Source organism: Nerophis lumbriciformis, linkage group LG31 (genome assembly GCF_033978685.3).
Source record: "Nerophis lumbriciformis linkage group LG31, RoL_Nlum_v2.1, whole genome shotgun sequence".
Taxonomy (NCBI): domain Eukaryota; kingdom Metazoa; phylum Chordata; class Actinopteri; order Syngnathiformes; family Syngnathidae; genus Nerophis; species Nerophis lumbriciformis.
Window position 1 is genome coordinate 15,566,096 of NC_084578.2, and position 27,508 is coordinate 15,593,603.

General features: G+C 38.0%; 1 protein-coding gene across 1 annotated transcript in view; it reads left to right on the forward strand.

Annotated features, from left to right (window-relative positions):
- The first annotated feature begins 1,822 nt into the window (after positions 1–1,822).
- gjc4b (gap junction protein gamma 4b) overlaps positions 1,823–27,508 on the forward strand; it is a 31,697-nt gene continuing 6,011 nt past the window's right edge. The window contains exons 1-2 of the mRNA XM_061926533.2: positions 1,823–2,018; positions 24,287–25,466. Of these exons, the coding sequence (XP_061782517.1) occupies positions 24,320–25,466 (1,147 nt within the window). The 5' untranslated portion in view covers positions 1,823–2,018; positions 24,287–24,319. The remainder of the gene's footprint in view (positions 2,019–24,286; positions 25,467–27,508) is intronic.

Genomic DNA, 27,508 nt, shown 5'->3' on the forward strand with positions numbered 1-27,508 from the left:
CACAAGCATGAAAAAATGTTCTGCAAGTAAAAAGATTTGGAAGTAACATGCCAAACATTGAGAGGAAATTTAACTTACAGCAGATGTGTCCAAAATGCAGCCCCGGGTGCCATTTGCGGGCCGTACTTCGAGCTTTGTTGGCCCGCAAAGTACTGTTGAGATAACATCAATCAAAAAACAACAGTAAAAATGTAAGCAAAGTGATGATGTATTGAGAAAAAGAGTAAATCTTGGAAATAATTTATATGCTTTGTCACTTTTAACACAACACTCATAGAAAAGCCTGACTTTTTTTTTTTTTGCACTTATATAAAAAATTAAAAAGATATTAAAATGCCCCCGCATGATTTGACTTTCTAGTATGCAGCCCTTGATTGAAGTTTGGGCACACCTGACCTGCACCTGTCGTTGTAGAGTGCAAATTACAGGTGTGCTGAGTGCAAGTGTGTGGATTGCACTGGGTGGAATGTTACTGCCAAAAGGTTCAACTTGAAGAAATTTGTTTTTATACTTGCAAATTTTTTTACTTGCAGAAAATGTCTTTTTTAACTTGCAAATATTTTTTTTAATTTGCAGAAAATAGTTTTTATACTTGTGAATCGTATTTTTCAATTGCAAAAAAATTGTTTTTATACTTGCAAATATTTTTTTACCTGCAAAATCTTTATTTTACTTGTGAATATATTTTTTTGTTTAAATAAAACTGTTTTTGTACTTGCAGGAATGTTATTTTTTTACTTGCGGATCACTCCTTTACTTGCATAATTGTTTTTACTTGTGAATAATTTTATTTAATTAAAGGATTTTTTTTTTATACTTGTGAATAATAATTTTTTTACTTGAAGAAAATTGTTTTTACACTTGCAAAACAACTGTTTTACTCCAAACAAATTGTTTTTATACTTGCAAATTGTTTTTTTTAAATTTTGTATAAAATAATTTTTATACTTGTAAATCGTTTTTTTTTTACTTGCAATACTTTTTTTGAATATTGTTTTTATACTTGCAAATTGTTTTTTTTAATTGTAGACATTTTATTTTTTCTATTAAAAAAAAGAAACGTTTTTATACTTGCAAAAAAAATATTTCACTTGCAGGAAATTGTTTTTTTTCTTGTGAATCGTTCTTTTTCACTGCAGGACATTGTTTTTATCCTTTAGAATGTTATAATTTCACTTGCAGAAAATAGTTTTTATTCTTGTGATCTGTTCTTTTTCACTTGCAGGAAATTGTTTTTATCCTTTAGAATTTTTTCATTTCACTCGCAGTAAATTGTTTTTATATTTGTGTATTGTTTTTTGTTTTTTTTACTTGCGAATTGTTTTTTTTTTTTTACTTGCGGTAAATTGCTTTCATACTTGCGATTCGTTTTCCTTTTACTCACAGAAAATAGTTTTTAATTGAGAATTAATGAAAATAATTGTTTTTATGTTTTTATTCTTTTTCTCTTGCAGAAAAAATGTTTTTATACTTTAGAATTGTTTTTATTTCACTTGCAGAAAATAGTTTTTATATTTGTGTATTATTTTTTGTTTTTTTTCCTTGCGAATTGTTTTTTTTTTTACTTTCAGTAAATCGCTTTTATACTTGCGACTCGTTTTCCTTTTACTTACAGAAATAGTTTTTAATTGCGAATGAATGAAAATAATTGCTTTTATGCTTGCGAGTCGATGGTAAATCGTGAGTAAAACACACATTTCTGTGTGATTTTTTTTGGCGTTTTGGCAGTAATTTCACTCCATAGAGCCGTCTCGTGTGGTTCACATCAAAGAGCCGTATATAAGGGCCGGCTCGTTCGCCAACGACGCATCGCCAGCAGCCCCCATTCTTTGTCTAACCACCGCCGCACAACACGACACCGGAGAGAAGGATCCCCGCTCCTCACTGACAACACATCGAATGGCTTGAGCGGGAGTCCTTTTAAGGGCTTGAAAACAGGAAAATTAAAAGAAGCAAAAACCCCACAAGATAGACGAGCCTACCCGCGTTGGAGTGAAGCAGAGGACTTCCATCTCAAGGTATTTGTTAGACGCCACTTGGCAAACAAAGCGTGGCAGCATCTCTCACGTCTCTCAGCTCAAGTTTGGGCTCCAACTTTTAGTCTCCTACGTGTGTCCAATAACTACTTTTTATGTTCGTCTGACAACGAAACCCCGTTAAATATGTTTATTTTATTTTATTTAAGGCAACATTTCGTCAATGGTCGCCGAACCACGCGTTTGATCTTTTCTATTGAAAGTGGCGCAAAATGAAGCCTTGTGCGTAATTTCCACATTTTCTGTGTTCTACCTCATTTTTAGTCAATACCAACTCACTTTCAAATTTGTAAAGTTGAATAAAAGAAGAAAAAATCCATTAAATGCCCTTTTATGAACTATAGTCATGGCTGTAAACGAGGTTGAAGCTATGATTGATTTGTGATTATTGTTGCATTCTTGGGTGGAAAACAGTCATGGGTGCCACGTGGAATATTCTGGACCAATGTGGAATTTTCTCCATTACATGTCCGTGAAATGATGGTGATTCATGTGTCCTGACTTAGTCTATGGTCTCGTATTTGCATCACATCAGGCGGCTTAGTGACGCAGATTTTTGGCCACGGTTTGGCCTTCTTCCACAGACCCTGCAAGGATTATTGGGTGCCCTCCCAGATGTGAGAGCCACATCAGCCTTTATCCTTTCCTGTGGAATTCTCTAAGGCTCGGTCAGTGTGGAATTATCGGTCACTGGTTGCGCTTTAGTTTAGGTTTGGTGGCTACCTGCGTCACGGTATAACGATCCTTTCCCAAACTCAAGGATTCAGGGAACTTTTATTGTCATACTAGCACATAAGCCTGTACATAAAAACTCAGATTCCCACCCCCTTCATTACGCAAAACCAACTTTTCTTACCTATTAGTACCTGTTTTTTGGATCTGCATAACTCCCCAACATTTTAATCAAACCATGGAGGCATGGCGGGGATTTTTATAAAACAATCTTGCCTTCCTTCATTTGTCCTCCAAACCAGCTATTTGGAATTTGCCCCATTTGTGATGTTTTCCCCAATTGTGATGCCAGTGGATTTCTCCATATATGGTAGAGCTGTACCCAAAGTGTTTTGCGCGAGTCTGCCATTGTACTCTAAAGTAGGGCTGGGCGATATGAATGAAAAAGTATTTCTCCATATATTTTTACTTAAAGTTGATATTCGATATATATCTCGACATATTTTTACTTAAACTCGATATTCAATATATATCTCGATATATTTTTACCTAAGCTCGATATTCGATATGTATCTCGATATATTTTTACTTAAACTAGATATTTGATATATATCTCGATATATTTTTACCTAGACTAGATATTCTATATATATCTCAATATATTTTTACTTAAACTAGATATTCGATATATATCTCGATATATTTTTACTTAAACTCGATATTCGATATGTATCTCGATATATTTTTACTTAAACTAGATATTCGATATATATCTCGATATATTTTTACTTAAACTCGATATTCGATATGTATCTCGATATATTTTTACTTAAACTAGATATTTGATTTATCTCGATATATTTTACTTAAACTATTCGATATACTGTATATCTCTATATTTGTACTTAAACTAGATATTCAATATATATCTCGATATATTTGTACTTAAACTAGATATTCGATATGTATCTCGATATATTTTTACTTAAACTATATATTTGATTTATCTCGATATATTTTACTTAAACTATTCGATATACTGTATATCTCTATATTTGTACTTAAACTAGATATTCAATATATATCTCGATATATTTGTACTTAAACTAGATATTCGATATGTATCTCGATGTATTTTTACTTAAACTAGATATTCAATATATATCTCTATATTTTTACCTAGACTAGATATTCGATATATATCTCAATATATTTGTACTTAAACTCAATATATTCGATATGTATCTCAATATATTTTTACTTAAACTAGATATTCGATATACTGTGTATCTCTATATTTGTACTTAAACTAGATATTCAATATATATCTCGATATATTTGTACTTAAACTAGATATTCGATATATATATCAATATATTTTTACTTAAACTAGATATTCGATATATATCTCTATATATTTTTACCTAAACTAGATATTCGATATATATCTCGATATATATCTTTACTTAAACTAGATATTCGATATGTATCTCGATGTATTTGTACTTAAACTAGATATTCGATATATATCTCGATATATTTTTACTTAAACTCGATATTCGATATATATCTCGATATATTTTTACTTAAACTCAATATATTCGATATGTATCTCAATATATTTTTACTAAAACTAGATATTCGATATACTGTGTATCTCTATATTTGTACTTAAACTAGATATTCAATATATATCTCGATATATTTGTACTTAAACTAGATATTCAATATATATCTCTATATATTTTTACCTAGACTAGATATTCGATATATATCTCGATATATTTGTACTTAAACTAAATATTCGATATATATCTCAATATATTTTTACTTAAACTAGATATTCGATATATATCTCGATATATTTTTACCTAAACTAGATATTCGATATACTGTATATCTCTATATTTGTACTTGAACTAGATATTCAATATATATCTCGATATATTTGTACTTTAAACTAGATATTCAATATATATTTCGATATATTTTTACCTAGACTAGATATTCGATACATATCCCAATATATTTTTACTTAAACTAGATATTCGCTATATATATATATATATCAATATATTTTTACTTAAACTAGATATTTGATATATATATCGATATATTTTTACTTAAACTAGATATTCGATATATATCTCGATATATTTGTACTTAAACTAAATATTCAATATATATCTCGATATATTTTTACCTAAACTAGATATTCGATATATATCTCGATATATTTTTACCTAAACTAGATATTCGATATGATAAATGATAAATGGGTTGCACTTGTATAGCGCTTTTCTACCTTCAAGGTACTCAAAGCGCTTTGACACTACTTCCACATTTACCCATTCACACACACATTCACACACTGATGGAGGGAGCTGCCATGCAAGGCGCTAACCAGCACCCACCAGGAGCAAGGGTGAAGTGTCTTGCTCAGGACACAACGGACATGACGAGGTTGGTACTAGGTGGGGATTGAACCAGGGACCCTTGGGTTGCGCACGGCCACTCTTCCACTGCGCCACGCCGTCCCGATATATATCTCGATATATTTTTACTTAAACTAGATATTCGATATTTATCTCGGTATATATGTACTTAAACTAGATGAAGTGTGTGACATTCATATGTTGTCAATATTCATCATTCATATTTTAGCACAACATAATTGTGTCAAAGTATTTTCTGTCAGTTAATTATGAGTCAATTGTTATGCAGTACACTTGTTTTTTTTTTTTTCAAATCACCCCGACCAAAGTTTAAGGTTATGTGTTGAATGAATATATAAATATTTTATTAATACATAGTTTCATATCATTTGACAAGGTTGTGAACTGTAAGTAGGTTATATATAATTACTGAATACGATTTAAAAATCAATAGTAAGATTACTAGTTGGTTATATTTGAGTGGAATCTGTAGTGGAAAAGTTGGGCCCCGAGGTCAAAAAGGTTAAAAAAAAAAACCTGATGTAGACCACAAAAATGTTTTTTTAATTTAGAAAATAAATCAAAATATGGCCCCTTTTAACAGAAACTAATAAATAGAAATGATTGAGGTAATTCAAAACACGTTTTGCTTTAATTTGATCAAAAATGTGTAGTTTGAACGAACATGGCATCTTACTTTTGGCATAATTAAAATTTTTATAAAGTTTTTTTCGGACAGTTATAACTTGCATTTAGTCTAGAATCATTTTCAAATAACTTGACCGCAAAAGGGACAAGTGGAACAAAATTGGTGGGTAGATGGCTAAATAAAGAGCTTCATGTGGGAGGCAATACAATTGTCTTGAATAAAATACTAATAAACATTTGTAGCATTGCTCATTGCATGCAAATAAACTCAATTATTGAGATCAATAAAGGGCAAACTTAAATATTTTGTCTTAATTAAAATAAATCTCTAAGTAAAAATGCAAGAATGCAAATAAAGTCCAACATTGAGAGAGCTCTCTAGTTTTAGTCCGTGGATAAACGCAATACAAGGTACTTTGTTTACATTTTTTTACCACAGAAAGCTGCTTTTTAGCCGAAGTTTGTTGTTCCCCTTGTAAATTGTTGCATTCTCCCCACTCTGTTGGATGCCAGTGTTTGATATGCTAGTATAAGTTTGTTGTGCTGCTGCCTTTTTTAAACAAACTTTGCAGCGTGCAGTCACTTGCTCCACGTCTGTTGCAGCAAATCCAAACAACTGACAACACTTTTCTTTTCTTTGGAACAAACGTCTTGTTTGTGTTAGTATTAGCCACGTTTCCTTATGTGTGTGAATCTCCGTTAAGGAAATAACAGAAGGCCGGAAGCTACGGAAGCTCCTGAGGGCAAAAAGTACGACGAAACACATTTATTTAAAGGGGAACATTATCACAATTTCAGAATGGTTAAAACCATTAAAAATCAGTTCCCAGTGGCTTATTATATTTTTCGAAGTTTTTTTCAAAATTTTACCCATCACGCAATATCCCTAAAAAAAGCTTCAAAGTGCCTGATTTTAACCATCGTTATAAACACCCGTCCATTTTCCTGTGACGTCACATAGTGAAGCCAACACAAACAAACATGGCGGAAAGAACAGCAAGCTATAGCGACATTAGCTCGGATTCAGACTCTGATTTCAGCGGCTTAAGCGATTCAACAGATTACGAATGTATTGAAACGGATGGTTGTAGTGTGGAGGCAGGTAGCGAAAACGAAATTGAAGAAGAAACTGAAGCTATTGAGTCTTATCGGTTTGAACCGTATGCAAGCGAAAACGACACGACAGCCAGCGACACGGGAGAAAGCGAGGTCGAATTCGGCGATCGCCTTCTAACCAACGATTGGTATGTGTTTGGCATTAAAGGAAACTAACAACTATGAACTAGGTTTACAGCATATGAAATACATTTGGCAACATGCACTTTGAGAGTGCAGACAGCCCAATTTTCATCAATTAATATATTCTGTAGACATACCCTCATCCGCGCTCTTTTCGTGAAAGCTGATATGTCCAGTTTTGGAGTTGATGTCAGCAGGCCAGGGAAGCTAGGGTCGATATTGTTCTCATGATCATCTTCGGTGGCATAAGGGACGGTGTGAGCCAAGAAGTGTGCTACCGAGGTCCTTTGTCCCTGAATTGCTCACACACTCCGGCAGATTCAATAGGGGTCTGGCGGCAGATTTCTTTGACTTTATCGTTGGAAATGCATCTGCTTTGAGTGTCGCAGGATATCCACACATTCTTGCCATCTCTGTCGTAGCATAGCTTTTGTCGGTAAAGTGTGTGGAACAAACGTCCAATTTCTTGCCACTTTCTGTCTCCAAGGTACGGAAAACAGTCGAAAAAACGGAAATTAACAGAGCGGATTTGACTCGGTGTTTGAGAAAATGGCGGATTGCTTCCCGATGTGACATCACAACGTGACGTCATCGCTCCGAGAGCGAATATTAGAAAGGCGTTTAATTCGCCAAAATTCACCCATTTAGAGTTCGGAAATCGGTTAAAAAAATATATGGTCTTTTTTCTGCAACATCAAGGTATATATTGACGCTTACATAGCTCTGGTGATAATGTTCCCCTTTAAAAAATATATTTTGCCACAAAAAAGTTGTTTTTATCTATAAAATCAATTTATCATTAGATTACATTTACTACCTGAGGTTCCAGATTTAACCCAATGAGTACCAAAAGAACGATAGCACGTAATTTGGCGGCAACAATCCATCGATTTTAGTTAAATTAGAAAAAAAACATTATATTCTGTTGCTTCGATTTAGGACCGGGACGATTCGTCAACGTCATCAATGACGTAAACACGTTGACGTCACGTACCATAACAAATGGCCACGGAGGAAGAAATAGATGACGCTGATAGTGTTCCAATTGATCATTTATCGCCAATTTCTGTGGAAAAGTTTGGACGCCAGATGCCAATCAATGCCTTTCAATTCTGATGACAAAAAATAGCACTTTTGCCTTGCAGCTTGGTCCTTTTGTTGACAGACAAGGCCACTACTAACTGCCTATATAGTATACTCAGTGCAGAGTGGCCCCTCTAAGTTAATATGCCCTTCACTGTGGCAAATAAAGTAAATTTCTTAGAAGTATTAAAATCACAGTGGAACTGGAGAAAGAGGTGAAAACGTGACACATCGAGCCAAGAGAGCAGCAGACAGCAGAGAAAAATGCTAAGCTAGCTTGAAACAGCAAAGAAGTAAGTGATTAGTTCACTTTAACAGACGTGTGAGTATACCGTATATTTTTCGGAGTATAAGTCGCACCGGAGTATAAGTCGCACCAGCCGAAAATGCATAATAAAGAAGAAAACAAACATATATAAGTCGCACTGGAGTATAAGTCGCATTTTTGGGGGAAATGTATTTGTTAAACCCAACACTAAGAATAGACATTTCAAAGGCAATTTTAAATAAATAAAGAATAGTGAACAACAGGCTGAATAAGTGTACGTTATATGAGGCATAAATAACCAACTGAGAACGTGCCTGGTATGTTAACGTAACATGTTATGGTAAGAGTCATTCAAATAACTATAACATATAGAACATGCTATACGTTTACCAAACAATCTGTCACTCCTAATCGCTAAATCCCATGAAATCTTATACATCTAGTCTCTTATGTGAATGAGCTAAATAATATTATTCGATATTTTACGGTAATGTGTTAATAATTTCACACATAAGTTGCTTCTGAGTATAAGTCGCACCCCCGGCCAAACTATGAAAAAAACTGCGACATATAGTCAGAAAAATACGGTATATGGAACCGCGTTATAGTAGAAAGTAATAAGGGTGTGAATGTTTGGGCTCCTAACGATTCGATCCGATTCTTGGGGTGGCGGATTAGATTCAGAAGCGATTCTCCATTCAAAACGAGTCTTGCAATATATTATTTGTAGGGCTGTCAAATGATTAAAATGAATGAAATTGTCTGATCACATAATGGAATTTGGATTAATCACAGGTGATAAGTCGCTTGTATGGTTACAATCTCCTTGGTAGAAGACCTCAATATTTGTACACAATTGCAATTTTATTGTCAGCATGTCGTCCAGGAATATTTTCAAACGTTTTGCTTGAATGCATGTCATTTATTTGCACCAAAGTTGGTAACCTTTTTATTTAAAGTTCTTTCAGGATGTATTTTGGAGTAAAATTTACCAGTCTCTTCACTGATTTTTGTATTTACCTATGCATTGATCTGATCACTGACCAAATAAGATTTATGAATAAATTGCATGATTAGTCTATGTGTGTGTACATAAATATGCGGTAAGTTTTTGTGATTAATCACATGAGTTAACTCGTTCATTTTGACAGCCCGAATTACCGTAAATTTCGGACTATAAGCTGCTACTTTTTTTCTAACCCTGCGGCTTAAAATACAAAACGGTTAGTTTATGAATTTGTCCTGTTAATGTTTGTGCTATGGCGCCATTGGACACGTTTGTTCACTGCAGGTGTTGCGGGATAATAATGTAATTCCTGTTTTAATGCCCTGAACCGGAAATAAGTGTCCATAGCGTTTTTGCTCAAAAGGATTCTTGATTTATCACTCCAAGAAACGTTTAAGTTTCACATGTGATCTCTGTAGGAGTGTTTTCATGCATATTTGTACGTGCTATCGTAATTTAATGAAGCTAGCGTCGTTAGCATTAGCTAATATACTAATGCGTCTACGAGTGTCCGTGTTCATATTAACTTACAATGGCTTTCTTTTTGTATTGTTTCAGTTTCACAAATTCGTCAGTAAATTCACCGAAACGTCACCGTGGAGTTATTGAGTCAGTAGTCCATCCTCTGTTCGTATATTCAGCTTCAAAAAGATAAGGTTGTGAATCCTCATTAGTTGTCTTCGTTGTTTGTTAGCACATCTGCCATGATTACAACACACCCGTGTGTTTGTTTGCAGAAGTAGGAACACACATTAGTTGCCGGAAGTCGCTATAAAACAGAAATTATTGTGCCACAGAAAGAAGTCCTGCTATTGATTAAAATGACTAAAATACGGTAAATATTGTTTATATTACATATTGTTATGAACGTGTCTGTTACTACATTATATATAGATGTTGATGGAGGGTTTTAAAAGTTGTTTTAGAGGGCTTTGAAGGCTACAACACTGGCTACGAATAACCACATCTTGAAAGCGTTTTTTTAATCATTTTTAAATAAAGACGTGTTCTTGTCTTTCATAATGATTGTCCTTAATAGGCAAAATAGAAAAGTGCAGTTCCCCTTTTCATAAGGGTCTATCTAGAGCAGGGGGTCCGAAACGTTTTGCCTCCATGGGCCAAAGTAAAAATGTGCCAATGGGCGACTTTAAGCGGGGAGTTTAGCCTCATGAGTTTTGCAACGCTTTCAGAGATATATTTTTTTAGATAACTAAGTAAACACATTCCTTACACTATAGTTTATTATAGAATGAAGCACATGAACCCCCCTTGGTTTGTTGTCAAATGTCAACGTGGCGTAATTACAAACACAGGACTTTCGTTGTAAAGTTAAGAAAGAATAGCATTTAACAGGATGTTGCATCATGTTAAAGGACCCCGAGTGGAATGTTTGCACAACTCTTTCAAATATTGATTAGGGGAAATAACTTCTTTGAAGTCATATGCATGTTGGTAGATTTTTTTTCCTGTCAGATGTTCAACTATAAAATGAAACAGCACAGGTGCACATATGTCAGAAGTAGAGATGTCCGATAATGGCTTTTTTGCCGATATCCCGATATTGTCCAATCTTAATTATTGATTCCAATATCAACCGATACCGATATATACAGTCGTGGAATTAACACATTATTATGCCTAATTTTAGGAATGAGGTGTAATACATAACGCGCCGCGCAGATTGACCGATTAGGGTGAGAGGATGTGGTCAAATTTTCAATAGAGTACAGTTTGTAGGGGTGTGAATCTTTGGGCACCTAATAAATCGATCAGATTCCTGGTGGATTCTCCATTCAACACAATTCTCGATTCAAATCCATTCTGGCAATTAGAAATGTCCAATAATGGCTTTTTTGCCGATATCCGACATTCCGATATTGTCCAACTCTTAATTACCGATTCCAATATCAACCGATACCGATATATACAGTCGTGGAATTAACACATTATTATGCCTAATTTTGTTGTGATGCCCCGCTGGATGCATTAATCAATGTAACAAGGTTTTCCAAAATAAATCAACTCAAGTTATGGGAAAAAAATGCCAACATGGCACTGCCATATTTATTATTGAAGTCACAAAGTGCATTATTTATTTTAACATGCCTCAAAACAGCAGCTTGGAATTTGGGACATGCTCTCCCTGAGAGATCATGAGGAGGTTGAGGTGAGCGGGGTTGGGGAAGGGGGGGTATATTGTAGCGTCCCGGAAGAGTTAGTGCTACAAGGGGTTCTGGGTATTTGTTCTGTTGTGTTTATGTTGTGTTACCGTGCGGATGTTCTCCCGAAATGTGTTTGTCATTCTTGTTTGGTGTGGGTTCACAGTGCGGCGCATATTTGTGACAGTGTTAAAGTTGTTTATACGGCCACCCTCGGTGTGACCTGTGTGGCTGTTGACCAAGTATGACTTGCATTCACTCGTGTGTGTGACAAACCGTATGTATTATGGAATCGGGCCGGCACGCAAGGGCAGTGCCTTTTAAGGTTTATTGGCGCTCTGTACGTCTCCCTACGTCCATGTACCACTCCGTACAGCGGCGTTTTAAAAAGTAATACATTTTACCTTTTGAAACCGATACCGATAATTTCCGATATTACATTTCAAAGCATTTATCGGCCGATAATATCGGCAGCCCGATATCGGACATCTCTAGTCAGAAGTGTAATTTCACTATACACAATGCAAGCTACTACATCGTACCTAATATACGAAGGTCCGGCTGGCTAATATGTATGACGGAATATTAGTATTGGCTTAAGTATTAGCCCATATTTCATGTTTTGTTTGTATTACCTCCATGCTTGGCACTCAGCATCAAGGGTTGGAATTGGGGGGTTAAATCACCAAAATATGATTCCCGGGCGTGGCCACCACTGCTGCTCACTGCTCCCCTCACCTCCCGGGAGATGATCAAATGCAGAGAATAATTTCACCACACCAATCATTGGTACTTTAACTTTAACACAGCTAGCCAGACAGCTAATGCGGTCTGTCCTGATACACGCGTGACGGGTATTATGTTAAAAATAAAGTGTAACTCACTTGATGGACAGTTGTGCGTTTAGTCCAGCTGGCCGGGGAAATTTTTCCAGTTTATTTGACTAAGCGCTCCATTTATGTCGAAATAGCATGGCTTCAAGTTTCACATTTTCAGGGCAGCACGGTGGAAGAATGGTTAGTGCGTCTGCCTCACAATATGAAGTTCCTGAGTCGTCCTGGGTTCAATCCCGGGCTCGGGATCTTTCTGTGTGGAGGTTGCATGTCTTCCCCGTGACTGCGTGGGTTCCCTCCGGGTACTCCGGCTTCCTCCCACTTCCAAAGACATACACCTGGGGATAGGTTGATTGGCAACACTAAATTGGCCCTAGTGTGTGGATGTGAGTGTGAATGTTGTCTGTCTATCTGTGTTGGCCTTGTAATGAGGTGGCGACTTGTCCAGGGTGTTCCCCGCCTTCCGCCCGAATGCAGCTGAGATAGGCTCCAGCGACCCCGAAGGGAATAAGCGGTAGAAAATAGATGGATGGAGTCACTTTCACCTCACTTTCTCGGCTTCCGTCTGCTCCAACGTATCACTCTTCCTTCTTGCTTTCTTCTAGAAAGAAGTAGTTCATCCTCCATATATTCAGATTCACAAAGATAAGCTTGTGAATCCTCATTTGTCCAAAAATAGTCTTCTTTGTGGTTTGTTACCGAATCTGCCACGATTAGAAGACACACACGCCTTTGTTTCCGGAAGCAGGACACACATTTGTTGCCAGAAGTCAGATGTGCACTGCAGGGAAACGGAAATCAATGCACTGAAAAAATCAGTCCCCGGCAATGATCAAAATACGGTAAATATTGTACAAATTACATATTGTTATGAACGTGTTGTTGCTACGTTGTATATAGACTTGCAGTGTGTATATAAAACGTTGATGGAGGATTTTGAAGTTGTTTTAAAGGGCTTTGAAGACTACAAAGATGACTTCTATTTTACCATGAATTGATTAACTTGAACAAGTTGAAACATTTATTCAGGTGTTACCATTTAGTGGTCAATTGTACGGAATATGTACTGTACTGTGCAATCTGCTAATAAAAGTTTAAATCAATCGATCAAAGCTGCATCCTCCAAGCGTTTATTATCTTTAAAATCACCCCCCAAAACACACGTGTGTTCTTGTCTCTCATAGTGATTGTGAACAATAGGCAACATTCCCAAAAAAGGGCAATTCCCCTTTTAAGGTGCTACAGTACAAAGCAATAATTAAGCTCAGTTACAGCTCGTTATTCTATTCTGTGTTATATGTGTTTTATGTTGCACGATTGCGCCAAGTAAAATTCCTAGTTTGTGAACCCGTTCTCAAACAATGGCAATAAACTATTCTGATTCTGATCCTGATCAACACAATAAAAGCTGATCCATTAAAAGAGACAAATAATAAGACGTCAACTATTATCAGTGAAGCATAGGAAACACAAATCATAAAAAATATTAGTTTAAACATTGTTTATATCAGGCCTGGGCAATTATTTTGACTCGGGGGGCCAAATTTAGAGGAAAAAAAGGTGTCTGGGGGCCTGTATATCTATTTTTAGGAACACTAATACAAAACCCCACAATAATGTCTGATTGAATGCTAAAAACGTTATAACAGACCACCTTAAAGGGGACCATTATCACCAGACCTATGTAAGCGTCAATATATACCTTGATGACCATATATTTTTTTAACCGATTTCCGAACTCTAAATGGGTGAATTTTGGTGAATTAAACGCCTTTCTATTATTCGCTCTCGGTGTGACGTCACATCGGTAAGCAATCCGCCATTTTCTCAAACACAGAGTCAAATCAGCTCTGTTATTTTCCGTTTGTTCGACTGTTTTCCGTACCTTGGAGACATCATGCCTCGTCGGTGTGTTGTCGGAGGGTGTGACAACACGAACAGGGACGGATTCAAGTTGCACCAGTGGCCCAAAGATGCAAAAGTGGCAAGAAATTGGACGTTTGTTCCGCACACTTTACTGACGAAAGCTATGGTACGACAGAGATGGCAAGAATGTGTGGATATCCTGCGACACTCAAAGCAGATGCATTTCCAACGATAGTCAAAGAAATCTGCCGCCAGACCCCCAGGAAAAGAGAGCGGATGAGGGTATGGCTACAGAATATATTAATTGATGAAAACTGGGCTGTCTGCACTCTCAAAGTGCATGTTGTTGCCAAATGTTTTTCATATGCTTTAAACCTAGTTCATAGTTGTTAGTTTCCTTTAATGCCAAACAAACACATACCAATCGTTGGTTAGAAGGCGATCGCCGAATTCGTCCTCGCTTTCTCCCGTGTCGCTGGCTGTCGTGTCGTTTTCGTCGTTTTCGCTTGCATACGGTTCAAACCGATATGGCTCAATAGCTTCAGTTTCTTCTTCAATTTCGTTTTCGCTACCTGCCTCCACACTACAACCATCCGTTTCAATACATGCGTAATCTGTTGAATCGCTTAAGTCGCTGAAATCCGAGTCTGAATCCGAGCTAATGTCGCTATAAACTTGCTGTTCTATCCGCCATGTTTGTTTGTATCGGCATCACTATGTGACGTCACAGGAAAATGGACGGGTGTATATAACGATGGTTAAAATCAGGCACTTTGAAGCTTTTTTTAGGGATATTGCGTGATTGGTAAAATTTTGAAAAAAACTTCGAAAAATAAAATAAGCCACTGGGAACTGATTTTTAATGGTTTTAACCCTTCTGAAATTGTGATAATGTTCCCCTTTAAAAAACAGAATGGAATTAAACAAATTTTTACTGAATGAGACACCCAGAATGTACATGAAAATAAAGAATGTGGGATTTGCAATATTAACTATGAACGATAAAACACTGAATATTGACAACATATGAACGTCACACCGCCTCTCGATCGACATATTTTACAATCAGGCGAAACACAACAAAAATGCAACAAACACAGCGAAATATGAATGCGAAGTGTAATAAAAAACCCCACATACAATCTGATATATTAGACTTAGACTTCCTTTTTATTGTCATTCAAATTTGAACTTTACAGCACAGATAAGAACGAAATTTCGTTACATAATCTATCCATCTATCTATCTATCTATCTATCTATCTATCTATCTATCTATCTATCTATCTATCTATCTATCTATCTATCTATCTATCTATCTATCTATCTATCTATCTATCTATCTATCTATCTCACTAAGCTTTAGAACTTTGTTGTAAAAATCTCCTTCCGCGTCTGTCCCTGACACCCACATTTCAGGCTAGCCGCTGTGGAAACGCTCCCCATCAACACTGCTTGGTGCCTCGTCTGAGCTGCTGTGACTTGGATTACCATGGTAACTCATTAGATTACCATAGTAATAAGTATATCATGCAAAATTGCAGATTCCAACCATTGAAATACTTTGTATAGTTCAAGACTTACAGTCATTTGAAAACATCTTAAAGATATAACAATTTTTGGGGGGAATGTCCGGCGGGCCAGATTGACAAGTTTAGCGGGCCGCATGTGGCCCCCGGGCCATAATTTGCCCAGATCTGGTCTATATAGTTTGGTGATTTAAAAAAAAAAAATACAGATTTTTACTTCAATGTAGGTCAGCATTTCTTCAAAGACCTTATGTAACACGCCTTCTTCAGGCCGTGCCTTTTCTGTTCTGCCGAGACTGAAACTTGGGTCAACCGCATGTTAGCTACCAAACTAAAAGCCCAGGCTATCAACCCGAGAGCCAGCATTGCTCTTGAGGTTGTCAGGGAGCGCGGTTTATCGACGTACACATGGCCTCTGTTACACTTGCACAATGTCCTTCATTCTGTGTGTTGACTTTACATCTTAAAGGCTTTCACAGAATAAAGTGACTGTACTCGTCAGTCTTGCCCATTGAAAGGCACCTCTCAGAAGGCGAATCATTGACCAACATTTCTCTGGGCCTGTGCTCCTTGTAGCACAATATAATCTTGTGTAGTTTCTTCCAAGCCTTTATTTATTGAGGGACACTTTCCTCCATGACTAATGTCAAATATCACTTCATAACTGTTTTCGTTTGTATCTGGGGAGTTGGCCAATACAAACAGTTCCTAGGGACTACTTTATTCCTATGGAAAGAATGACTTGTTGGAATTAGATTTATTTGTATGGAGGGATGGCTGTATTGAAGGTGCTCTCCAAATGGTATGTTTGTCTTTAATGTAACTCGTCTTGAAAGTACCGTATTTTTCGGAGTATAAGTCGCTCCGGAGTATAAGTCGCACCGGCCGAAAATGCACAATAAAGAAGGAAAAAACATACGTCGCACTGGAGTATAAGTCGCATTTTTTGTGGACATTTATTTGATAAAACAACACCAAGAATAGACATTTGAAAGGCAATTTAAAATAAATAAAGAATAGTGAACAACAGGCTGAATAAGTGTACGTTATATGACGCATAAATATCCAACTGAGAACGTGCCTGGTATGTTAACGTAACATATTATGGTAAGAGTCATTCAAATAACTATAACATATAGAACATGCTATACGTTTACCAAACAATCAACAGTAACACCTAATCGCTAAATCCGATGAAATCTTATACGTCTAGTCTCTTACGTGAATGAGCTAAATAATATTATTTGATATTTTACGGTAATGTGTTGATAATTTCACACATAAGTCGCTCCTGAGTACAAGTCGCACCCCCGGCCAAACTATGAAAAAAAACTGCGACTTATAGTCGGAAAAATACGGTAATGCAAATTCATCACTTGTAGTATGGTGTTTGTGTTACAGTACACAGTGGTGTGCAAAAATACTTGAACACTTGTCAAATCTGAAGAACCTGGTGTTTTACTTGTTCCCCGAGCCAGGATTGCACTCGTTTGCCCTTTTTGAAAGTTAAGGGCAAATTTATCAATCCATTCCTTTTTTCTTTTTTTTTTAACATTTTACTGTAATATTTAGTATGGCCTCTTCAATGTATTTTCTGAGAGTTTGTAACCTCGATGTCATTCCACACTCTCAGAAGGTAGTTGTAATGAATATAATGTAGATTTTACTTGTTGTTCAGCATTTCCAATGTTTCCCAGAATTTAATAAAGGTGTGTGTGTGTGTGTTCTGGCAATGCTTACTTAATGGGGACATCGCTCTGTTTACACAGTCACCTTTAGGGGACCTCTGACGGTATGGGGACAAAAAAACAGGTTCCCTAAAGGGAAACCTTTTTAAATGATAGTCAGATCCATTCCGAAGATGCCTAAGTGATTTTTAAGCTTTGGCCCATAAAACATGTTTACTGGTTAGTTGGAGTGTGAGACATTTGCACAGCAGCCCCCTCATCGGGCTGAAGCTGGTACTGCACTCGCTCTTTTAAATGGTCCTCGGTAGTCACGTACAAATTTGTGTGAATTATGCAAAATTATTTAAATTTGGTCCCCATGATCCATATTAACTCTTTTTCCCCCAGGGTCCCCAGTAAGAATGATCAGCACATTACTTAATCAATCCAGAGATTTAAAGACGTGTATGAGCTAACTGGGCAGTGGCCATTTTACCTATTTTTTTATGCCGCCACAACCTGTAGAAAGGGTGGTCCCCACAAGTTGTTCCCCATTCCAAATGATAACCAGTATGCACTGCAAAAAGTCAGTGTTCAAAAACAAGAAAAAAATTAGGGGTATTTTATTTGAACTAAGCAAAATTATCTGCCAAGAGAACAAGAAAATTCGGCTTGTCAAGACTGTACAAAACAAGTAAAATTAGCTAACCTCAATGAACCCAAAAATACCTTAAAATAAGTATATTCTCACTAATAACAAGTGCACTATTCTTGGTAGAAAAAAAACAAGACCTTCTTTGCTCAATATGTTGAAAAATATTCTTAAATTAAGTAAATGCCAGTGTCATTATCTTGACATAATATGACATAATTATTTTTTTTCATGCTTGAAGTGTAAGAAATTATTACTTTAAAAAAGTAGTTTTAAACTTGTGAGTGTTGATGACACAGCTTTGCATCAGTTGATATTCTAGTTTAAAGCATGTTTTACTCAATATAGGTCATACAATCTCAGCAACAAGCTGTAATATCTTACTGAGATCATTTAGGACCAAAACCCTTAAAACAAGTAAAACACTCTAACATAAAATCTGCTTAGTGAGAAAAATTATCTTATCAGACAGAAAATAAGCAAATATCACCCTTATTTGAGATATTTAATCTTACTTACCGTATTTTTCGGACTATAAGTCGCAGTTTTTTTCATAGTTTGGCCGGGGGTGCGACTTATACTCAGGAGCGACTTATGTGTGAAATTATTTACACATTATCGTAAAATATCAAATGTTATTTAGCTCATTCACGTAAGAGACTAGACGTATAAGATTTCATGGGATTTAGCGATTAGGAGTGGCAGATTGTTTGGTAAATGTATAGCATGTTCTATATGTTATAGTTATTTGAATGACTCTTACCATAATATGTTACGTTAACATACCAGGCACGTTCTCAGTTGGTTATTTATGCGTCATATAACGTACTCTTATTCAGCCTGTTGTTCACTATTCTTTATTTATTTTAAATTGCATTTCAAATGTCTATTCTTGGTATTGGGTTTTATCAAATAAATTTCCCCAAAAAATGTGACTTATACTCGAGTGCGACTTACCGTATTTTTCCTCAGTATAAGTCGCACCGGAGTATAAGTCGCACCTGCCGAAAATGCATAATAAAGAAGGAAAAAAACATATATAAATCGCACTGGAGCCTGGCCAAACTATGAAAAAAACTGTGACTTATAGTCCGAAAAATACGGTATGTTTTTTTCCTTCTTTATTATGCATTTTCGGCTGGTGCGACTTATACTCCGGAGCGACTTATACTCCGAAAAATACGGTAGATTTCAGTTTTTGCAGTGTGTGTGTGTGTGTGTGTGTGTGTGTGCAACTTCGTTCTAATATTTTTTGCACAGTATATCCTTTACATAAAATTCACACAACGTTTGTATTCCCTATCTTGTCACGTCCATAACATGCTTTTTTAGTAGGAGCTTATTACTCACCACAAGATATGTAGTTGGTCACAGATGGTGTGAAACCACAAGATCTTTGTCGCCTCTTTGGTGTTTTAACGATCTGCTCTTTACTGAGTTGGCAGCCTTAGTCGGACAAACAATTAATTCCAGTAAGTGTGTGTTCAAGAGTACCGAACTAGAGTGATGGTGACATTTGGTGGCTGTTACTATGTACAAGTGTTTGGATTCCAATTTAAAGATGGAAAAACAATGGCGGGTTTGACTTAAATGCACTGTACAGTAGGTAAAGTTGTATTTTTGCCTCTTTCTTGTGAGAATCCAGCGTGTGATTAAATAGTGGGGGACTAGTTGCAGTGTGCTTAAACAACCACCAAGTAGCATCTGTGAGCAAATACTGTCATCTCTTTCTGTTTTAGACTTATCAGGTCAGTAGTGCACTTTTCACCCACGCTTAATAGGAAGGACGAAGCAAAAATACAACCTTACCTACTGTAAGTGAGGGTATTATTAGATACAAATTCAACAGCGGATTGTTTTAGCCAGATCTGTGCAAAACTTGTCCTCTTTATTTTTATACTTTTTAGTACTTCAAAGCTGTTGCCGTGAATATGCTTTGTAATACCAAAAGTCTCGACTGATCAAAATCAGACATGTGAAATGTCCGCGGCAACGCGGAAATCCGCGTTTTTACACATTAATTTCCGCGTCAAAATTTAAAGTCCGCAGTTTTTTGAAGAGTGTAAGTCAAAAGATTGAGGTAACTTTTTGTTTTCTTGGCAGCAATCGAGCAGTATGTATAGATCCATGGCATCTCCGCAACACACAACACTGGAAATGTCCTTATTTGCTGCCACCTTGCCGACACGCACACACACAGTGCACGACAGGGCTAGTGACCAAAGTTTAAAATAACCAAACTTCTTAACTTTAACAGCCTGGCTTAACTATTTAGAGAACTGTTGTATTACATTGATGTGTTACAATTACAGGATCGGAGAAGGAAGTGAACAGATGTGTCAGTAATTGCAATGAATTGGAAAATATTACATAATCTTTGCTTCTTTTTACTCCTTTTCAAACATGTTGTAAAGAGAAATGAGGATATGTAGATTATATGATGTATTATATATGTATATATATATATAATATTCTGTATGTATGTTTGAAATAAAGTAATCCATAACTAATCAAAAACACTTTACCATGTCCCCACATCTGCGGTCCCGTCCAAGGTTTCTCATTGTCATTGTTTTTTCTTGCCGTGATGTGGGATCTGAGTCGAGAATGTCGTTGTGGCTTGTGCAGCCCTTTGAGACACTCGTGATTTAGGGCTATTTAAGTAAACTTTGATTGGTTGATTGTCGGTAAGCAGGTCATTAGGTAGCGTCGACAACGCTGTGGATGTTTTGTGAATGTTTCAAAAGGTGCACAAAGTAGCATGGTAGATAACGACAGCACTCTGCTGACTGAGCACCGGAGATCGATAAGCCTGCCCACAATGCGTGTGCTGCCTGGCACAAAAAGCATACAATGGGTGGATGAAACGCTTCTACAAGAAAACCTATTTGTTCAGTCAATGGTTCCAAAGTTCATACAAATAGGGGTTCGTAAATCGAGGTTCAACTGTATATAGACATTTTATTGTAAATACAGAATCCTCCATTTGGTTAAAAAAGAGGTGGTGTCATAACATTTTAAGCATTTTGTCATTCATTACTGGATGAGTTTTGTATCAGCCTATGATATGCTTTCATACTTTTTCTCACAGCATTTCAGGAATTTGCAGCTTAAATTTTTCGCGTGCCTGTTACAATGACAAACGCCTCCTTCTGTTCTTTTCACTAATGCAAAGCAACCTCCAGATATTTAAAATGCTGATGGGAAAAAAAGGGACCCGAGTGCATATAGCAGCTTGCACAACGGTTAAAGAACGAAGAACTCCATCCAGGTAGACTACTTACATACAGTATCTTTAAAGACAGGCCCGAGGCAAAACATTTTCGCTCAATGTGGCACGCAACTCATATAATAATCATTATAATTATACAAACATACATATAATTTCCTACCACAAGTTTAAGCCATATAACTGTGTGTGTGGGGGGGGGGGGAATTTGACAGAACAAGCTAGGCAGAAATATTTTAAAGATCCTACAGCAGGCAGTGGGGGAATCAACTTTATTTTTCAAACAATGGCGACCCCTTGTGGCTATGACTGAAAGCACAACACCACGAAGATAAGTGGTTGGGGTTGCTGTCAATGTAGTCTCAGATAATTATTGTTGTTTTTGCATATAGAAAAAGACCAGAATAAAATTGTTAAAAAGTAGAAGAAGAAAACAAGTTCAAATGTAACTTTCCTCTGCTTATAATGCCCTCAGCTATCAAGACAGAAAGGAAAATGTCAACACAACCATGGAAAACACTCAAAATTCTAAAATCACATTAGACTCTTAACAATAACCTCTTCAACTAAGGTACAAACCTCAGGAATATGTAATAAATGTTTATTTTGTGTATTGCAAAGAGTGAAAATGTAAACAGAGAAGCCTGAGAAGAACAATTTTTGCAGGTTTACGGCTGTTTAACATTTAATTTGGTCTATTATTCCTATTTATCCATCCATCCATTTTCTACCGCTTATTCCCTTTTGGGGTCGCGGGGGGCGCTGGAGCCTATCTCAGCTACAATCGGGCGGAAGGCGGGGTACACCCTGGACAAGTCGCCACCTCATCGCAGTATTCCTATTTAAGCATTCAATAATTTGTTTTGCAGTAATTATTATTTAAATATTATTGGACCAATGCAGGATTATTTTAAAGTAGAACATTTGTTATGATTTGTAGTTTGTTTTATTTATACATTCCTGCACTCTCACTTCCTAACTGTTTTCGTATTCCCGAATAGTAGGGGTGTAACGGTACACAAAAATTTCGGTTCGGTACGCACCTCGGTTTAGAGGTCACGGTTTGGTTAATTTTCGGTACAGTAAGAAAACAACAAAATATACATTTTTCGGTTATTTATTTACTAACATCCATACATACAGGGTCCATTGCAAGGGTTAATGTGGTCAACATATATAAAATAAAAACTAAATAAAATAAGGCTCAGAATGGTTTCTTAACAAAACTTTTCTACATATAAAGTGCTTTTTTTGATTGATTGAGACTTTTATTAGTAGATTGCACAGTTCAGTACATATTCCGTACAATTGACCACTAAATGGTAACACCCCAATAAGTTTTTCAACTTGTTTAAGTCTGGGTCCACGTTAATCAACATTAAACTGCTTCAAGTTGTTGCTCAGAATAAATAAAATTACAAAGCTTTTCTTCATCTAAAAAGTGCAACATTAAACAGTTTCAAGTCAACTCAGCCTCAGATTAACTTTTATTCACCCCCCAGCCTCGCTAACTTGGCAGTAAGAGGTGGGAGCTGTTTGCTCGTTTTTATCTTTGTTGAAGCGATGTTCACTTGGGGGTGGTGCCGCTTCAAATGGGTTAGCATGTTTGACGTGTTGGCAGAAGCATGCCTTACCGCTGCTGAACAATGTCGGCAAACCTCCGTCCTCCATTGTTGATGGTGAATTTACTGAGACATTTGTGAAACTGGAACAATACAAAAAGAATGCCATTGCAAGTTAATACTAGTTCAAACCCCGGCCGAGTCATACCAAAGACTATCAGAATGGGACCCACCACCTCCCTGCTTGGCACTCAGCATCAAGGGTTGGAATTGGGGGTTAAATCACCAAAATGATTCCCGAGCGTGGCCACCGCTGCTGCTCACCGCTCCCCTCAACTCCCAGGGGCGTGTAACAAGGGGATGGGTCAAAATGCAGAGGGTAATAGTTTGTGACTATCAGTGGGACTTTAACACAGACTCTCATAAAACCATGTTAGCATATTAGCTAATGCTAATTAGCAATGTTAGCTTCATTACATCACGATAGCACGTACAAATATGCATGAAAACATTATTTCAGACATCACACCTGGGACGGTGTACAAAGTATGAATAGTTTTAGTTATATTGTAAAACTTACAAACGTTGCTTGGAGTGATGAATGAAGAATCCATACGAGTAGAAATGCTATGGATGGCTAGAAGAAGGAACGGCACTTGTACTTTCGGTTGAAAGCAATAAAATGAAGGAAATCGAGTCGACGAAGCACATGCAGTAAGCGAACTCGTCCAAATGATGGCGCCATAGCACAAACAAACTGGGAAATTTGTGAAACTGGAACAATACAAAAATGATGCCATTGCAAGTTAATAATACTAACACAGACCCTCGGAAACATGTTAGCATATTAACTAAGGCAAACGAAGCCAGCTTCATTACATCACGATGGCACATATAATTATGCATGAAAACATTTCAGACATCACACCTGGGACGGTGTATTAAGTATGAATAGTTTTAGTTATATTGTAAAACTTACAAACCGTGCTTGGAATGTTGAATGAAGAATCCATACGAGTAGAAACGCTATGGACGGCTGGAGGACAGAACAGCACGTGTACTTGCGGTTGAAATCCTGGTGACAAAGTACATGCAGTGAGCGAACTTGTCCAAATGATGGCGTCATAGCAGAAACCGTAACACCTTTTTCAGTGTCTGTTGAAAACTATTTGTTGAACTCAAACATCACGACCTGTTAGCGAAGAATAATCCATAAATTAGCCACTGTTTTATAAGCCGCGGGGTTCAAAGCGTAGGGGAAAATATCCTCTAATTTTCAGCAGTCATGTCTGTAGTATCAGTTTTATGAATCACCTTCACTATATTGCTGACTCCACTGCATTCTGCAAACTCCGCAAAAAAGGAGACATCCACATTCATTTGTCTCCATCTCTTCTTTTCAGATCAGAGGAAATCGCTGCTGATCGACAGACAAAATGAGCTGGAGTTTCCTCACGCGTCTCTTGGACGAGATTTCCAATCACTCAACGTTCGTGGGCAAAATCTGGCTCACCCTCCTGATCGTGTTCCGCATCGTGCTGACCGCCGTGGGGGGCGAGTCCATCTACTACGATGAGCAGAGTAAATTTGTGTGCAACACGCAGCAGCCCGGGTGCGAGAACGTGTGCTACGACGCCTTCGCGCCGCTCTCCCACATCCGCTTCTGGGTGTTCCAGGTGATCATGATCACCACGCCCACCATCATGTACCTGGGCTTCGCCATGCACAAGATCGCCCGCATGGAGGACGTGGATTACCGGCCGCGCGGCAGGAAGCGCATGCCGATCGTGAGCCGCGGCGCCAACCGCGACTACGAGGAAGCGGAGGACAACGGCGAGGAGGACCCGATGATCCATGAAGAGATTGAGCCAGAGAAGGACAAGGAGGTGGAGGAGAAGCCCAGCAATAAGCACGACGGACGCCGCCGCATCAAACGAGACGGCCTGATGAAAGTCTACGTGTTTCAGCTTCTGTCTCGTGCCATTTTTGAGGCGTCCTTCCTGTTCGGGCAGTACGTCCTTTACGGGCTGGAGGTGTCGCCGTCATACGTGTGCACGCGGTCTCCCTGCCCGCACACGGTGGATTGCTTCGTCTCGCGGCCCACGGAGAAAACCATATTCCTGCTCATCATGTATGCAGTTAGTGCCTTGTGTCTGCTCTTCACCCTGCTGGAGATCCTTCACCTGGGCTTCAGCGGCATCCGGGACTGCTTCTGTGCCCCCCGCTCCCGACCTCCCACCCCTCGGCACTCCGCGCTGGCCAGCCAGCGGTCCTCCATCAGCCGCCAGCCCTCCGCGCCGCCGGGCTACCACACGGCCCTGAAGAAGGACCCCTCGGGGAAGCTCGGCTTCAGGGACAACCTGGCCGACTCCGGCCGCGAGTCCTTCGGCGACGAGGCGTCCTCGCGAGAGCTGGAGCGGCTGCGCAGACACCTAAAGCTGGCCCAGCAACACCTGGACCTGGCTTACCAGACCGAGGAGCACAGCCCGTCTCGCAGCAGCAGCCCAGAATCCAACGGCACCGCAGCCGAGCAGAACAGACTCAACTTCGCCCAGGAGAAGCAGAGCAGCACATGTGACAAAGGTAACTACAGAGGGACCAGCTTACGTTAAGCATTTGCTACTGGGCCACACAGAGACCGACCAATTTAACCATTTTCTCCTACTTAACAGACACACCAATACGGTTGTTCATAGATGTATTATTAAACTCCTGATAGGAAGTCGCCATTTGCTATATTTGTTACATGGGACAAAGCACATTAATAAACATATAAAATAGAGATGTCCGATAATATCGGGCTGTCGATATCGGCCGATAAATGCTTTAAAATGTAATATCGGAAATAATCGGTATCTGTTTCAAAAAGTAAAATGTATGACTTTTTAAAACGCCGATGTGCGGAGTGGTACACGGACGTAGGGAGAAGTACAGAACGCCAATAAACCTTAAAGGCACTACCTTTGCGTGCCGGCCCAATCACATAATACCTACGGCTTTTCACACACACAAGTGAATGCAAAGCATACTTGGTCAACAGCCATACAGGTCACACTGAGGGTGGTCGTATAAACAACTTTAACACTGTTACAAATATGCGCCGCACTGTGAACCCACACCAAACAAGAATGACAAACACATTTCGGGAGAACATCCGCACGGTAACACAACATAAACACAACAGAACAAATACCCAGAATCCCTTGCAACACTAACTCTTCCGGGATGCTACAATACACCCCCCCCCTGCCCACCTCAACCTCCTGTCCCAAATTCCAAGCTGCTGTTTTGAGGCATGTTAAAAAAAATAATGCACTTTGTGACTTCAATAATAAATATGGCAGTGCCATGTTGGCATTTTTTTTCCATAACTTGAGTTGATTTATTTTGGAAAACCTTGTTCCATTGTTTAATGCATCCAGCGAGGCATCACAACAAAATTAGGCATAATAATGTGCAGGGGTGTAACGCTACACAAAAATGTTGGTTTGGTACGTACCTCGGTTTAGAGGTCACGGTCGGTTCGGTTCATTTTCGGTACAATAAGAAATTAACAAAGTATACATTTTTGGGTTATTTATTTACCAAATTAGCAAAATCTTCCACCAAAAATATTTTTCTTGGTGGAATATTTGATGTGAAGTAATCGGAACCTTGGATAGGTCAATAATTCATAATAACATTGATTTTGATTCAATATTATGTTTTGAGCAATGACAGTTTGAAAGAAAAAAAAAACAGCTTTGTTTTATTAGTTAACATTGCAACTTTTTCTAAATTACCGTACATTTAACCTTTTTAAGCTTTTTTATTTCACTTTTGTTATGTTTTTGTTTATTTTAATAGTATTTTTAGAATGTGTCGAGGGCCTTTAAAACGTTAGCTGTGGCCTCCGGGGCACAGTTTTGACACCCCTGCTATAGATACCGTATTTTCCGCACTATAAGGCGCACCGGATTATTAGCCGCACCTTCTATGAATTACATATTTCATAATTTTGTCCACCAATAAGCCGCCCCGGACTAAAAGCCGCGCCTACGCTGCGCTAAAGTGAATGTCAAAAAAACGCTGCGCTAAAGTGAATGTCAAAAAAACAGTCAGATAGTTCAGTCAAACTTTAATAATATATTGAAAACCAGCGTTCTAACAACTCTGTCCCAAAATGTACGCAAATGTGCAATCACAAACATAGTAAAATTCAAAATGGTGTAGAGCAATAAATAGCAACATAATGTTGCTCGAACGTTAATGTCACAACACACAAAATAAACATAGCGCTCACCTTCTGAAGTTATTCTTCATTCGTAAATCCTTCGAATTCTTCGTCTTCGGTGTCCGAATTGAAAAGTTGCGCAAGCGTGGGATCCAAAAATGGCCGGTTCCGTCTCGTAGAAGTCATCGGGAGTCAGTGTCGCTGTTGTTGTGCAGCAGTTCTGTGAATCCTGCCTTCCGGAAAGCTCGGACCACAGTTGTGACCGAAACTATCTGCCCAGGCATTTACGATCCACTGGCAGATGTTGGCGTATGTCGACCGGCGCTATCTGCCCGTCTTAGTGAAGGTGTGTTCGCCTTCGGAGCTGTGTGAAAAAAGCCACCCGGCCTCTTCGCGTAAACTTCCCTTAACC